General features: G+C 40.0%; 1 protein-coding gene across 3 annotated transcripts in view; it reads right to left on the bottom strand.

The window, feature by feature from the left end:
• Positions 1-16808, bottom strand: part of arid3a (AT-rich interactive domain 3A) — a 35795-nt gene that overhangs the window by 8733 nt on the left and 10254 nt on the right. For all 3 annotated transcript variants that reach the window (XM_028403403.1, XM_028403404.1, XM_028403405.1), the window contains 2 exons: positions 14531-15265; positions 14167-14449 (listed from right to left, as the gene is read on the bottom strand). In XM_028403403.1, the coding sequence (XP_028259204.1) occupies positions 14167-14449; positions 14531-14862 (615 nt within the window). In that variant the 5' untranslated portion in view covers positions 14863-15265. The remainder of the gene's footprint in view (positions 1-14166; positions 14450-14530; positions 15266-16808) is intronic.

Below are 16808 nucleotides of genomic sequence, written 5' to 3'. Positions count from 1 at the left end.
GAGAGGCCATTGAGCCTGTGGTTGTTTTTTCCAGGCTAGTTTGCTGGTGTGATAGTGAAGTATCTCATTATAGAAATCTTTCTATTCATATACCTCACACATGCTCCCCTTTTACTTTACTACATGTGAGTGAGCTTCAGTATGTTCACACTTCAGCAGGGCTTGCAGTTATGTCTACCAGCCAAGCTCAAGCATAAAAGTATCAACAATTGCACATCACACTGTGCATGAGTGAGGTCATGGAGTTTCGTAATGTGTTATTGAAAATAGCAGGGTGTGAAACACAATGTACAACTGAACATCACCAAACAAAACCACAGAAAATAGAACCAAGGCAGTGCATTGTTACTACACAGCTGTCACGACAGCCCACAGCTAGCAAACAAGCCAACACTCACCAGAATGTTGCATTCCAGTCAAGAATTAGATATCAAATCAAGAAAATACTCGACTCAGCACAAGACTGACGCAAATAACCTCATGAACAAGCGTTTAATTTTTTGTTGACAGGTGTGATAAACTGCAATTCTTTGGATTCTTTGGACAGTAACCAGAAGATGTCAACAGTCATGTCAACAAAAAACCCCACAAACTATTAGACACATAACCTGACATACAGACAATATAAAAACAGGACAAGAATGACGATGCATTATAATAATGGTTTATGTCATCCTGTAATTTCTATGTGGCATAATAACAACATTTACCACACTCCATGGTGCACCCCAAGGCCTCTCATTTGATAAATGACTGATTTTTGCACACTGAAAGCAATTTCAGACTTTATTTTGACTAATCTACTGAAAGAACAACAGCTTGTGACTGAAAGATTTCTGTGTTTTCTATAAGTGAACCTCACAGAAACCAAATTGAACTGTACTGGCCTCTTACCACTTACAGACAGTCCCCTCACTGTGGCATTCAGCCCTCATTAGTGACGCCAAGCTGCCATAAGATCTTATTATCTAGTGGGTGGGGGTGGGGGCAAGGGACAAGAGGGCTGTTGGGAGGTGGATGTTGTGGTGGGGGATGCCAGCTAATGTACATGCCTGCTGGAGGCAAAGGGGGAGTTTTAATTACAGGATGCATGCATTTCATTGAAGTGCCGCGCCATAAATCTTAGAAATTACCCCCTCCCAAGTTCCCATCCCCCCCCTTGTTGCTTTATTAGCTCTCTATCCCTCTTTTGCTCTGTCTGTCCTAATCACACCAATAAATATTTTCCTACTGGTGAGGTTGGTTTACTTAGATCCCACTCCCTCTAGCCTTCAACATGTGCTACCATTGCAGGATACTCACAAACACATTTCATTGCGATACATGAAAGAGGTTAAAGGTTTCTCTAATAAAATCATATTACTACCAACTATTAAAGCTGTGATTTTAATGTGGCACTGCTCATTCATAGGAAGTGCAGTGAGACTTGAAGAAAGGCAGTGTGTTGATTAGATGAAGGAGCTGTCAGTCTGTAGTGTGAACTGTGTTAACACGCTCCAAGTATCCGTCTTACTAATACATATCCAGTTTCAAGTCTCACTCAGTGTTCGTTAACAGTCGTAAGCACAGTATCCTGCTTTGTGTCATTGAACATGTGACAATAATCTGAAATCGTGCAGCTGTTTCCTTCTGTTTACATCTGCTGCTGCATGTTCTCCACATTTAGTCCTAGCTTAGCCAAGTGTACATTGATTCATTTGACACCAGGAGGTAAAGTCACTGGATTCATTAGTTTTTGAAAAGAAAAGAACAATTTATCTTTTGTCCCCTCACATACACAGCCAAATACAATCCAGTAGATGTGATATAAAATGACATGCTGGTGCACGTTTCAATTATTTTTAATTAACCAAAGGGAGATAAATTTAATCAATATGTTTATACTAAAACTGTTTAATACTGTTATTAAATCTAAGTGTCAAATGATACATTTCAAACTCCTCATGTGACCATAAGGACCGTGTGTTGTACAGTACTTTGCACAAATAGGTATTTATGGTGTTACACCATGTAACACTGTGGCAGTAGAACTGGGTGTGAAGTTAAGCCCCTAAAATAAATGACAATGAAAACTAGACTCTGCTTTCAAGCAGGTAAAATGAACTATTATTAATAGGAACCATAAATCAAGCTACTTATCAACAAGAAAGAAAAAAATGGGTTTGACCAGAGGCTGCACACATCCACATCACTCTTCATACAGTATACATTTGAACCTGTCAACCTGTGGCTTGGAGAATAGCTGTTAATGGAGCTACATTACAGAGAGAAATTACTGGAAACATTTATGGGTCTCGAGATTCCAGCGTTTGCATTGAGAACTGGATCCTGATTGACTGAAAGCAGCCAACCAAGATCCTGTCCAACCGGTGAGACCTCTGCCACACCTCACGATGGTATATCTTTCTCCCCCTGTCCATCTATGGCTAGATATTTCCTCATTGTGTCTGTGGGTTTGTTGGGCTCTGTCTTCTCTGTGTCAGTTTTTCAGACTTCTCTGTCTCCATTTCTCGCACAACTTCTCTTCTATTGGTTTCTTGCCATCATTTACACATAAACTTTGTGTATATTATAACCCTCATACGGCCACTAACACACACCCACAAACGTATACAGACTTTATCAGGCTGATGTGGGTGTGGTTGTTTTAGGCGTATATAGGCCGTCACATCTATGGTGTGTGTGTGCTGGATCAGGGGCCCCTTTGGATTAAACCCTGCTTCTTGAATAAACAAAAAAAACTAGATAAATGAGTAGAAACTGGGCCAACTGGTAACACACAGTTCACACCCCTGACAAAAATCCTCTGCAGCAAGGAAAGGTCATTAAAACTGCAGTACAAGATACTAAATCGTGTTTGTAGCTATTCAAAACAGGTAAAGAGTTTGTTTGTCATGAGTTATACATTTGAAGAAGTATACTACTAAACAAATGCCACTAAAGGGAGATTTGTTAGTGAGCAGATGGTGAAGGAAGTTAACCAAATGCCGTCTGGAAGTTCAGTAAGACTTCACAACCCCTAGACAATATTTAGTTTTTGATCGTTGTTTAAAAATTTCCCACCTGGGTTGTGTATATAGGTCAGAAACAGCCAGTCTGCAGATAAACTATGAACAGGTCTCACACAGAAAACGAGGTGGTTTTACACTGCAAATAATCAGTAACCAAAGAGCAGCCTCAAAGCAATGTGGTAGGTGACACTGTATAAACTGTGTGTGTTTGGGGGGAGGGTCACTCCATTAATGCAAATGACAGTCAGTTGTGCTGGCACACAAGTGTCACATAGCACATAATAAGGGCTTTGCAACTAAAAACCAAACGTAAGAGAAGGCCAGGGTATCACGTACATGCTTCCTTACACCAATCACCTTGATCACCTTCGGGGCTGACACACATGCAAACTTGTAATCACACAAGAAGAACTGACTTTTAAGATTAAGAAAAAGAAAACCTTCATTTGTCCCACGATGGAAAAATTACATGTTTTCACTGTAATATCTGCACAGAACATGCACATCCTAATTTTAAGGAGCAATATTTCTAATTTAAGAACCACTAAGCATCATTGTAAAACTATAAAACTGCTAACCTTACAATATAGAGTAAATCCACCAGCTGCATATTTCAGCTACATTTTCATTTACATCATTGACTCTAATCCAACCCAGCAGTTACATGTGTAACAGGTCAGTGCAGTTGTTAAAGTTCAGTTTATTCTTTAGGCTATTTATGTTCAATAACACCAAGTGTACGGTTTTAAAACTGATATAGGTTGTGTAATGTGTTATGAGCACTAAGGTTGAGGGAATTTCCCTCATCATTATATTAAAATGTTTTTTTTTTAACTGTGTGTAACTACAGAGGCTTTCAAACAAAAAACCTTGATGGTGCCCTTTACATACATGTATGCTTTTATTTAATAGATATTGTTATGCTCTGATGACAGCAGAAACCAGGTGTACTCTGAGACTAAATCCCATATAACCCAATGATGACGGAGCAGTTTCACAACGTCATATTAATTTAAGTCCTCCAGTAGATCTTTCTCATGAAAGAGATTAGTATAAACTTGTTTTCTTTGTATCGTCCTGCCTGACTTGAGTGGAAAAAAATGCTGCTGTCTCACTTCCATCAGGCTGTTTGAGCGTGACAAGGTCACATTAACCCTGCTATTGGGATGTAAGAAATAAAAGAAGAAAGATAGACTGTGCCACAAAAAAACTAGTTAGTAGGGATAAAATAATATTACTACTATTTTTAATATACCAAAATGAAGTTTACCTATTTGACAGTAGGGGAGGAAAGCATGGAAGCGAGTTGATGGGGCGCACAGACATATGATCAGCCATATTCAAACACTGCACTGTTCCAGGCCAAGTGTACTAAAACACACACAAACAACAGGAATGGATCGACTCATACTGTCTTCTCACAGCAAATATTGAGTATCAAACCCCAGCTAATTTTTAATGGAATCTGAGTTTGGTCAGCTTTATCCTGAAGCTCTATGTTCCACATTTTTTCATACATTTTCAGCTCATGGCAGGTATTCTTCTGTCCATCTGTTGTTGTTGTTGTCACCAGAGATACCAGATGAAGTTGAGGCTAACTTTACTCATGGGTTATAATTGTGGTTTATCAGAGATGAGTTCACCTAAGTGTGGCCTCAATAAAAACAAGGTTTCGTCTGTATACTGAAGGAATTTCTCTAGGTAGGCTTACATGCAAGCCCATAATTCAGTTTTACTGCAATGAAGGCAATACTTTTGACTATTGAAGCTATTATAGGATTACCATCATCACAATAAAGTTACAGACTAAACACAAACTCATTCCTGCTTAACTTTTCACTATTTTAGGGAGCTCCTTTCTTTTTATACCATCCAAAAAAGCAGGTTGAAGTCACAAGACACCAGAGCCTGATCACAACATATGCAACATGACATATACCACAGCACAGAAGAGGCCCTTTAATGTAGTATATTTAACTTATACCTTCTTTTACTTCTTTTTGGTACCGTATTTATAGAAATCACTTGAGACTTTTACATAAAACTATCAAAACTCTATGTATGCTTTGATTTCCTTATATACTCAATGCTGAGCAAAAAAAAATCTAATTTGAAAAGGGATGGGTTAGAAACCAGTTATGAAAATGGTGCTCCAACAGGTTTCTTCGTTATCTGTGCTGCCAGACAATTAAATCAAAAGAACTAGATTCCTGAAGTGATTTTTCCCTTTTGTGCTCTTTATGACTCTGTTTTGCATGACGTTCTAGAGATCATCTGCAAATCAAACAAAGTAACAGAGCCGTGACATCACCTTTCTTTGAGCTCCCCTGGGCAGTTTGACTTTCTGTCTGTTTGTTCAGATGCTGGCTGTCATTGGCTGCTCACTATAAACATTTACATACCATTACATACCACTGCTTTAAATGTCAGTTCATTCAATTCAAAAAAGCAACTTGCTAAGTGTTCTCCATCAGTCATACAGGAATAAAATGCTCTCTATAACAGGTGAAAACAGAGAATGAGAGTGCAATGTGGTAATGGCACCACAAAACGCATGTTTAAGGCAGGACAACTCCACCTTCACTCTGGCTCTCCAGGCAGTGTAAATGTATTGGGAGGACATTGCTGCTGAGCCCACAGTGGAGGCAGCCACACAGCTGAATCAACATTTGTGAGAAAGAGCAGAGCCGGCAGGGCAAGACACTATAATGCACAGAATGCTGCTGGCATTCTGCGTGGCTGATTTTGGAATCTATCTGAAAGCACACACAGAGGCAGCAGTGCATTAGCTGTGTTTGGAATGGGTCGATTAAAACCATGATGTGAAAGAGGCTAATATAATAGACTCAAGAAGTAGTTACATGTATGGAAAAAAGATAGATTTTACAGTGCTAAATTTATTTTCTGCACCATAGCCATCCATCCTCCCATCAGGTGACACGGCTGACAGCGGCATGACAGAAACTACACTGACATGTCTTCATGTACTAACATCTTTAATGAATCTGTCTTTGTCTTCTCTGTTCCTTCAACCATGCCGTATACCCCCTTCCCCCACAAGCACACAATTAGCAGCAACAAAAGGTATGTCCAACTGCTGATACCCTTAACAGTGTTTTATTGACAGGCAAGATCAAACACATCATAATCCTTACTGACTGCCTGGCCTTGTAAATTCAACTCTATTGACTAAAAGGGTGAGGAGCCTGCAGGCACACACAAACAACATCACTATAACTGAGGCTGCTTCATCTTCATATTTGCTTGGAAAATGACAGAAAGTGATGAGCAGGGTAGATTAGGAAACCAACACTGACACATACGCAGGATGCATAGCTGCTGAATAAAACCACAGGTTTGCATGTGCCAAGTGCGGCACAAGACAAAGCAACACTGATTCATAAATACCCTGACGCGACAATTTTTTAACAGTTGATAACACATGTATTCAAAAAATGTTTGCAGTATCAGATTCATGATCTACACAACTACAGTCTCTTAACACTAAAGTCATTCTGTTACTGCCAGGCAACATGACTCTCCTGTCCTGGAAAACACTACAAGAAATCCAATGACGTGCCAGAAATTCAATAATCACTGAGGACATGGTTTCTTTATGAAGTGAGAGGTTGTGAGTGAGGCCGCAGTCTGTGGGGCTGTGCCAAATGATCTTTTATCCTTAGCTTCTGCTGGATATAACTGGATATACCATGTCCCCTGCTGACAAGAAAAAAGGTGAAAACCAGTGGATGAAAACAGTACATTAAAACTAGATTGAGTTATATCCCAAGATTACATGCTCTTCATTCTTTCCTACTGTCAGGTCAACTGCTGTGGGTTAGAGATTTGGATAAGAATCAGAAATAGCAGGCAGCTTTCCCAGGGGCCCTTGAGAGTCTGATGTATGTAGCTGCGAGCAATCTGTTGTAACCACACTGCTAATGAGTAGTATCGTGATGACAGATGCCCAAACTGGGCATGGCAAAAAGCTAAGCAGAAGGAGAAGGAGGGGAAATGGGTGTAGCAGCAATTTAAGATCAAAAGTGATGTGTTAGAGTAAGGGAGCTATATAACTGATAGAACACACACAAAGCATGTTATATGGCTTTTAGATTAAAAAAAAGTTTAAATATGTAAATATACTGCAGCCTTCTGCTAACATGGCTGAAAACGTAAGGGCAAGATTATCATCTAATGAATGTCTGTGTGAAAACTGAAGGTATTTATTCAGCGCCAGAGTAGATGCCGTGATAATGTCTGCGTCTGAAGGCAGAAAGATGGGGACAGAGATAGACGGCTTGCTGAAGTTTCAGAGGAAGGTCTGTAATGGTGCTTACACACAAACAAAGGAGACATATGAAAGATCTACTTTGGAAGGACTAAAAATGGTCGTTCTGCTTTGCTGCTGCTCCTCGGTATGGACAAGAGGAAAGCACATAGTCTGGAAGGCACAGACTCTGGTGCATGTGCCATGAGAGTGATAGATGTACAAGGCACTGAGTTTAATGGTTAACAATGGTGGCTTTAAAAACAAATTTGGCTCCACCAGCCCCACGGAGACCTGATAGCCATCTGTGGCCTTTAGTGACTGAGATGTTGTGGCCACGTGGACAATAAGTAGAATTGACCCGAAGCAACCCCTGCAACACACTTTTATAATTAGTGTTTTCAAAGAATATAAATCATACAAAATTTAACGTCTATGTCTACAAACAAGAATGATAAAAATAAAATGTAAAATAAATGGTTCACCCTATTTGTATGTGAGCAAAAAACACAAACATACACCATGTACAAACAAAGAACCCTGGAATCTAAATGGAACAGAGCTGCAACTGTCCATCGTTTTCTTGCTATGACCAGTTAAAATATTGGCAATCAAACGGTATATTATCACTGTGCAGCTGTAAAAAGACTGAACAGAGCCTGACAACCCCACACTCCCTGCCAGGGATGCACATTCAAAAAAGGTTAGCTGTTATTGAACAGACAAGACAGAGCAGCTTAAGTGTTGTCACAGGGGCCAAAAGTGATGGATCACAGCACAACAGAGTATTTGTATGAGACTATGTTTAAGAAGGGTGCCCTTCTATATATCCCTGTATGACCTAAAGACCACACACATTATTATTACAGTCTATTATTTCCAAACACATAGATCTATTTTCCAGAGCAGATTTTATTTCACTACAGGACAAAGAGCAACCAAGACCTTGAAAATGTGTGGTGCGTATCTTTATCTGTGTTTGACCTATTTCTTAATTGATTCTTCAAAGAATGAAAGCTTTCAACACACACTTCCTTTTCAGAATGTTTTGAAGGGCAAAGCGCTAAATGCACTGCCTTTGTTCAAATGAAAGCCTACCGCTGGGTCCTTGTGTGAAAAGATGTCACTTACGGTTTTGTTTGTCAAACACATTTCAACAATTCAGTACACATCTATTTTTGCCCTGTGCAAAGGCAAAAGGCTACAGTTTCTTATGCAGGGACAAAAAGGAAAGAACGAGATGAAGCCTGCTCTTGTACATTTCCTTTAGCTGTTGACATGAGTTTGCCACAGTTCACAATAATCATTTCCTCCTACTATATGTAGACCTAAAGTCAAGAGAAAGCCATCAAGGCATATGCCAAAATAAAATTAAAATAACAAAGTAAAACAGCTAAAGAAAGGCATGGGATGAAAAGAGCTAGCCTCAGCCTTTACACAATCTTTGTTTACATTCCTGCTCCAGCCCCCCTCTCCTCCTCCATATTGAGTGCCTGCCAATTTCCAGAATCCCCATGGCTGTACACTTTCTGACATCAGCTCCATGGAGCACGCTAGGAGTTGGACACGATTCAAATGCTCTGCGGTGCTTCACAGTCAAAATGAGCATTTACTACATGCTCCACTTGGCAAAGGTTCAAGCCCGACACCAACTGACTGACTTTTCCTGTTCCCTCAGTCACACCTACCCTTTCCCCTCCTGGGCTGTTTCTCCTCCTCTCAACAGGAAGACATTCCCATTCTGCCAGGCCCTTTTTTGCTGTTTGTTTTAATGACTTGAACAGATTGCTGTATGCTGAGGTTTCTTCAAACTTTGCAGACTAGAGTTAGGATGCAGACTGTGTGGAATCAGTCATGTCTGCCCTAGTAGTAATAGTAGTAGTCCCTATCATGTGCTTTACAAAAATAAAACTGCAAACAGGCTGGAGAAAAGCTTGACAGCGTGTAACATATTGATCAAAGACACACGTGTATTCATTAACAGTAAAAAATAAAGTATGTTTAGGAATTTGGGACAGCCAGTTTTATCTGACATTCCTTTATACTTACTTGCTCACTGAAGGTGAGTATGAAGAGAATAGATACTTCATTAATCCCGAGAGAAATTCAAGATGATCGCAAACAGTCATAAAGAACAATGCTATGCTACACAACTAAAAGCCCTAGCTTCAGTGGAATATAAACCTGAACAAGCACAGCTGTATCAGCAGAAACCTGATGGGCAATACCAATAAGTGTTGCTCCCAATTGGCCACTATTTGAGCTACACTTCCTGTAGTCACTAACAGGCCCTCCCCCACACTTAATGCATATGTGTGTGTGTGTGTGTGTGTGCATGAACAATTTAATGTTTAATGCCAGCTCCCCTCCATTCGCCCTGATCATGGTGAGTGCCATGAATTTTTAAAGACATCCCTACTTTACTGTCCATCTGGGCTCCATCTGCCCAGCTGTTGGTGTTTAAGGCAGACAGAGACACAGCAGAGGAGACTTCAAAAGACTCTGCATGGCCTCTGGTTGAATTCTGGACTGAGGAGGATACTGTTTGTAAAAGAGGCATGGCAGTTGGTTATGGTTTTTATAAATATACCAGCACTGAGGAGGCTATACAATAATAAAACTAAATAGTGTTTTTACACTCAGAATGTTTGTAGGGGCAAATAAATCAGTATTTATGAAGGATTCAACAATTTAATTACAAAAGAGCATGTCACGGTTGTCATGGTTGCCAAGTGACAGGAGCAAAGCGTTGACGATTGCTGATGATACAAACAGGAAATCCTTTGAAGGCCAGACCATCACATTTAACAACATTAGGTGTGATGTACAAAGGCCACACCTCTGACCATGTCCTCTGACAGACATGGCTTACAGCTCTTCATTATACTTCAGTTTGTGTCATAGCTTTAGTGCTGGCATGTTTGATGCACACAAAGAAATTTGAATCCAAGTGTAACCACACCTTTCAGAAACATAAAACCAGAGACGTACTGTACGTTTTGATCAAGCACAACTGTTTTATGCGTGTAGAATGCTATATGTGAGATCTGGTGGACCTAACACAGCCGACCTTGCCTCAGCATTTTAGTGGTAGCTGATAGGAACAGATGCCTGCAATCCTATTGGTTATAGGGTGCCACTGAGTTCAACAGCGGTGTAAACATTTCCTGGAAATAAAAATGCATAGAGGGATACTGATATGGATATTTCAAGGGGCAGACATATAGGGAGATATATGCAGAGCAGGGTTGCATTGGTATCACTTAAATAACTTTAGACGCACAAATAAGTTTCATTTACAAAATAATCCAACAACACTGGCATAACTTGATATCTGTATTAATTCTTGTGCCCTATTCAAGTCATCTGCAGCTGCTGTCTCAGCCAGACATGATCCGTATATATCTTGATTAATTTAGGTAAAATAATTAAATCAAAACATGAACCACAACCATTAAAGCAATCAGACATTTGACCAGCCAGCACCTCTTGGCTTGATTTAGTCTGACCTTTGAGAGAGCAGGAAGGTGGTTGGGTGATCCACCAGGAATGCAGGTTGGGATTTGCTGATATATCTTAGCCACATACAGCCTGGGGCAAACCTTGGCTTAAATTTGGGTCTGTGCCTATGAATTCCACAGACCACCACCACAGACATAGACAGATGTAATTATTAACTCTTTTTAGAGTAATATAATACAACTGATAGACCTATAAACCTTCAGTTTGATAACAATGTAATTCAGTTTGTTGTATTTACTCTTACATCTCTCTGTTCCATTCGTGTGATAATCCCTAGGTTAGGTTTTAACCTGAACTAAGGTAGAAAAGGGACGTCTAAGAGAGAAAAGAGACAGTTTTCAGTTCGGAATAACTGACAGAGCTTCAGAACTGCTTCAGACTGATAGAGGCATGCAAGGTTTCTGCTGAGGATCTGAGGTTCCTAGTGGCCACATTATCACCCTCCATCAGGCACATTCCAACAGCCTCCACCCACCTGCCCAAAATAAACTGTACAGCATTAACCCCTTCCTCCCTGCATGGTGCCCTCCACAAACATCCAACCTGCATGACATTATGCCCAGAATACACACTTAGGTTATAGGGTTTCTATTCGAAATGAAAATCACATATCATTCACTCAGACCAGAACTAAAAACAGCAAGGACTTATAGTTCATATAGTGAGAATATTCAATCACTTTTCTGCTTCATAAAATATTTTATATGTAATTAAAAAGATCAGTGCTGTGTGAATTATAATACTATGGTAATTAGTTTAATTAATCTGAAATATTTAATTAGGAACACACTGCTGCATTTACATCCTGTGGCACCTGACCTAAGACCTACAATATAGGACATATGCTGCCAAACCACAAACATTAGGGCTGAGAGACGTACAAAGGTTTAGGTGCAACATTTCCTTTTCAGTAGTTCCACAATAGATATTTGAAGATAAAATAACCTGCACAGTTACACAAGGCTGACTTCAACTGCCATAATAGTAAATAACTTTGACATCACCATGACAGAAATGATCCCACCTTCAACTATATTAAAAGATTTTGGCACTTTTTTAAGTGCATTAAGAGACCAAGGCATGTTCAACAAGAAGGTATACATGCTCGAGCAAGCAAAGAATGCCACACTTCGCACTTATAAAGAATGGAATCTGAAATCATTTGCGCTGAGTAACAATATGACTTTTGGTTTTAATAATGTTGAATTTAAATGGCACTTTAATGTATATATGCCAGTGTTTCCTGATTATATATATATATATATATATATATATATAATATGAATATATTTGTATATATATGAATATATTTGTCTAGAACATCAAAGACTGTGCTGCACATAAGTCAATGTGCTCAATATAATTACAGATGTTCTGCAAACTAAGATAATTTGTTAAGTATAATAAGTAAAGATGTTTTTTCCAAATAACTCCTGCTCATGCAAAAATAATCTAGAATTTTAAGCAGCAATACAACTATTGCATAGATTCGGAAAGACATAAAATACACCCACAAGTACTGGTTTTAGCAGAAAATATAAAGCTAGCACCCACCACCTACAATTTAAGGCAGAAAGCAGTTGATTTTGATTTGTGTGAGGTTAGAATTATAAGGGGACAGACTGTCTTCATCACAACAGGCCATAACTACAATTAGTTCTAATTACTGTCATCATTCAGAGGCAAAATTAGCCCTATGTGAGTAATGTGGACAGCTAAAATCCTGGATTCACAATATTATAATCTATCAGCAAGAAGGAGGGCCACAACGCCCTGCACACAGATATGGCTGTTGTGCTATATTCCATATATCACTCCACAATGCATGAGGTTTTAATGTGTCGTTTGGTCTTCGCCTTTCAGTCTATATGATTAGCTTGATGTTTTGAAGGCGTGACACAGGTTTTAATCAACAATAGACTGGGTAACACTATCTTAACAGCCACAATACTGGCTGTCTTGATTATATAACTGCCGGCTGCATTAAATGCACGTTTGCCTGATCCACTGCTGACTGGCATGCAATGATAAAAACAGACTGCATTTCCTACCTGACACATGAAAACCACCAACTGAGAGTATCAATTCAAGTCATTCACACAAAGCTTTACGGAGGGAGAGGAAGATCTATTTAGAGGAGCAGAGTATAGGTTTTAGGAGAGTTATATTCCATATGGTCTGTAATTACAAGAAATAGGCCTTAAATTACAGAATCTATAGTTAGGCTGAAAAATGAAGCATGTAGGCTGGGTGTAATGTGGCCAAGATAAATTACTTTCCACCAGCATACCAAAGGCTTCGATAAAAAGGTCTTCTTTGAACAAATCCCATACTAGTCTTCTAGTTCTAAAACAGTTTCTTATCTGTGCAGATAAGAAAAAAATGCTACCCATAGCGTTAAAACATGTTTCATATCTGAATTATTGATACAATGAGTGTCATTGCATTTCAACGGTGGCTTTTATTATGAAAAAAAAAGCTGCTTCTTAAAATGGTGGTATATACCAGAATATACCATACCTCATTCTCAGTAAAACAACAACTTAAAACATGTACAAGTACAAATATATTGCAAAAAAAAACTTTTGCAAAAAATGTAATTAAAACTCAAGCATGCCTGGATTTTACGCTATTCCTTGTTGACGCTGCCTTTTAGATTGACAGCAGCTCTCTATCTAAACTTAGCTGTTGACAGTCCTAAATCTCTTCATGTAAACAGTCCATTTTATTCCAGCAGGGCCTCCCTCATAATTTCCAGTCCACTAGCATGTTTACAGTAAACGGCAGCATGGTAAAGTTGTTAAAATGCACTCTGACCCACCCCTGCCCCTCCCTGCTCCCCTGAGTTTCTTCTACTCAGCTCTCTGTCCCATTCAGTGGACGTTTTTAACAAATGGCAAATACGTGTATAACAAAGCTTTGTACTTTTATTACACAAAGTGCCAGACCGTCAGGTGGCAAAGCCGAACTGAAAATCCCAGACTTTGGCTTTATCAACATTTGGCCAGTGGCTGGTGTTAATTTCCCACCCTGGTCAGGTTACATCATGTGCTGCTGAGAAAGTGTCATGCCGTTTTGCTAGTGAGGGGTGTGAAGGCCACATGTGCCTCGCTGCTCTACAACCAACATGGTAAGATTTATGCACTTTCCTAGTGCATTACAGCAGGTGACTTTAGGATATTTTAGGAATGTGGCTGACATGGTTCTCCACAGAAAGACATAACACGGCAAATAGGTGCAAAACCCAAATACAACCATCAGCTGCAGACTGTGACAGGACTGAATTTTCATTTATCAAAACCAGAATCCATTAACCTGGAATGGTTTATACAAGACAAATGACTTTGAGACATGAAGCAATCTTACCTGTCTAAACTGTTCCTCATAGGTCCATTCTCCATGGTCCTGCCCACCCAAATGGCTGTTTGTGGTGTGGGGAGGCAGGATGGCCATGCGGGGCTCCTGCTCAACACTAGGACGGACCTTCAGCAGTTGGGAATGGGGGTGGAGCTGGCGGTGAGGCAGCAGGAGGATGCCCTTCCCAGGGGCTACAGCATCATGGCCTGTTGGCAGACCTTCCTCTGCCAGGTCATCATCAAAATCTTCCTCCATCTCACCTTCAAAGTCTTCCTCGTCCCATTTCTGTTTGCTGTAGTAGAAACAGTTTTGTACCGTTTAAAACAGATTTACATAATTTAAGTTTCTGGAAAACTGAAAAATCAATACTTACATCTGCTCCTCCTCATCTGACCCCATCATATCCTTGTATTGCTCCTCCCCTTCATCATTTTCATCATCACCGTCATCCTCACCACCACTGCTGCGCTCTGACATGGGGCTGTCTGACACCCTCTGCAGCCCCGCTGCTGCAGCACGCATGGCTGCTAGTGCTGCGATCTGGGCCTGCTCTGTCTCAGGGGCTGGGCTACCCATTGGTTCATCCCCTCCACCTGTGCGGACCTGAGTGTGTTGGCTGGCGGCTTGCTGTTGTAGCTGCTGCTCCATGAGCAGCTTGGCCCTCTGCTGCCTGTGCAGGTTCTCCATGACAGCCTGCAGCTTCATTTCAAGGGAAAGAGACACAGCAATTTGCGGGCCTTCCTCCCCTTTCTCCCCCACTGAAGGAATACAGTTGGGGGCTGGTCAGGGGGACAACAGTTGAAGTTTTTTTCCAAGGGGGAGCAATTGCCAACCGTGCCAGTGATGAAGCAACTAGCAACTGGCCAAAGGTTTATATGTTATGGTTATGTAAATGTGCAGGTCCTTGAGGAGTAGAGGGGGGCAAAAGAGGTGGATTTGTATGAGCTCTGAGACATGCACTCAGAGGTTGGCTGCAGTTCTGAAGTTTTCCTGCAGTGGAGATTGAAATCAAAGCTGGTAGCAGTAATGAGTCACACAGTGTTCGATGGGGCACAAGCAGTGGAAGTGAAGGTGGGAGTGCAAAACTTCACCAACACACTACAAAGACCTGAGGAAGAGAAAGAACAGCATAGTGTCAGACTGCTACTTCCTCATTGTCTGTTCACTTCAGTACAGTCAGATCAGACAGAATGTCTTTTTAAAAAATATCATTCCATCTTTTTTTTGCAAAAGTGCACACTCTTGTGTGTTGTGATGTTGTTGTTACCCTTACACTGTGGCTTTTTCCAGTTTTGCAAGCCACAGATTTTTAAACATTTTCATATAAATGAAGTTAATGGATGATACTGCAAGAAAAGTCTAGCAGATTATTTGAGGAACTTGATTAATCATTTTTAGAATTCATGTGTATCAACCACTTGACCTAAGACCGGTAAAACTTTGTGAGTTACAGAAGAGCAAACAACCGCAGCAATTAATACAGAGCATGGGGAGGCAGAGCGGCCATGTCAAATCTTGAGTTAGGATAATGTGACAGAGGAGAAACTGCTCAATTTCACACTATAAGTGGCTAACACAGGATGGAATGCTTTAATAAGTGTGAAATCAGTGGAAGAACTTTTACATTCTTTACCTGCTTGGTTTGAAGTTAAGTTAAATTTTGATGGGTTTATTTCCCCTCTTAAATGTTTCATTGTATATTAGGGACGCAGTGGGGAGTTTTTACTTGAAGTGTAAGTTGGAACACTTCTCGTATATACCTGCTCCAACAAGTGCTGAGGTATGCAAAACAGTCTCTACTATATGTCTGTTTCCTGTCGTCTAACACAGTAGAGACAATGATTCCCCATTTACCCAGAATACGCTCAAAATGTAAAAAAAAAGAGCTGCACACAAAGTTAACTGCATGTGGGGAAATTAAACTAAGTGTAGGTGTTGGACTGTTGGACAGGAGGCATTGGTGACTGTAAGCTACTACTCATTCAGCTATGATGACTAATACATGAAGAGACAGACCTCTGTAACCACCACCTGTCCCCCTCCTGTACATTCCGATCATTCAAAGTTTGGCAATGTACTTATTCTCTGGATACACTCACAGTGAAAGCATGAAAGATTTTGTTTTATAACTGACAGTTTAAATTGTACTAACCATGTAAGGTTTTAGGTACTGGAAGACACTACAGTGGTTTAATGTAGGCATGTTCAGATGAACAAAAAGGATGGGCAACTTCTTGGCTGGCAACTGAAATAGTGAAGCTTCCATCCACAGGAAAATGAACTATTTTCCATATATTTTGTTTACATAGTTGTGAATACACAATGAGACAAGAGGCAACACCTACAAACATCATGGTTATCATTTACACAGATGTCCCAACTGAGAGGTGTTTTCAATCAGTAACTCACTCAATAACAGGTCCAAATAACTAAACACTAAAGACCCAACTCTAGATCCATTTATATTTAGAATATTTGTAATCCTCAAATAGGTGAGGAATTGTGCACATTAAATTGGTCAGTGATTTGTTCCTAATAGTAGAAAATAATTACATTAAAATGAATTTAACTATTTGTACCACACGTCTTTCTAGCATTTGCTTGTTACAATGACTGTGATAGAGGTGCATGTCTTAGAGGAGAGGAGCTTA

Source organism: Parambassis ranga, chromosome 4 (assembly GCF_900634625.1).
Source record: "Parambassis ranga chromosome 4, fParRan2.1, whole genome shotgun sequence".
Lineage (NCBI taxonomy): Eukaryota > Metazoa > Chordata > Actinopteri > Ambassidae > Parambassis > Parambassis ranga.
Note: the sequence above shows the minus strand (reverse complement) of the source record. Positions and strands in the feature narration are given on the sequence as shown.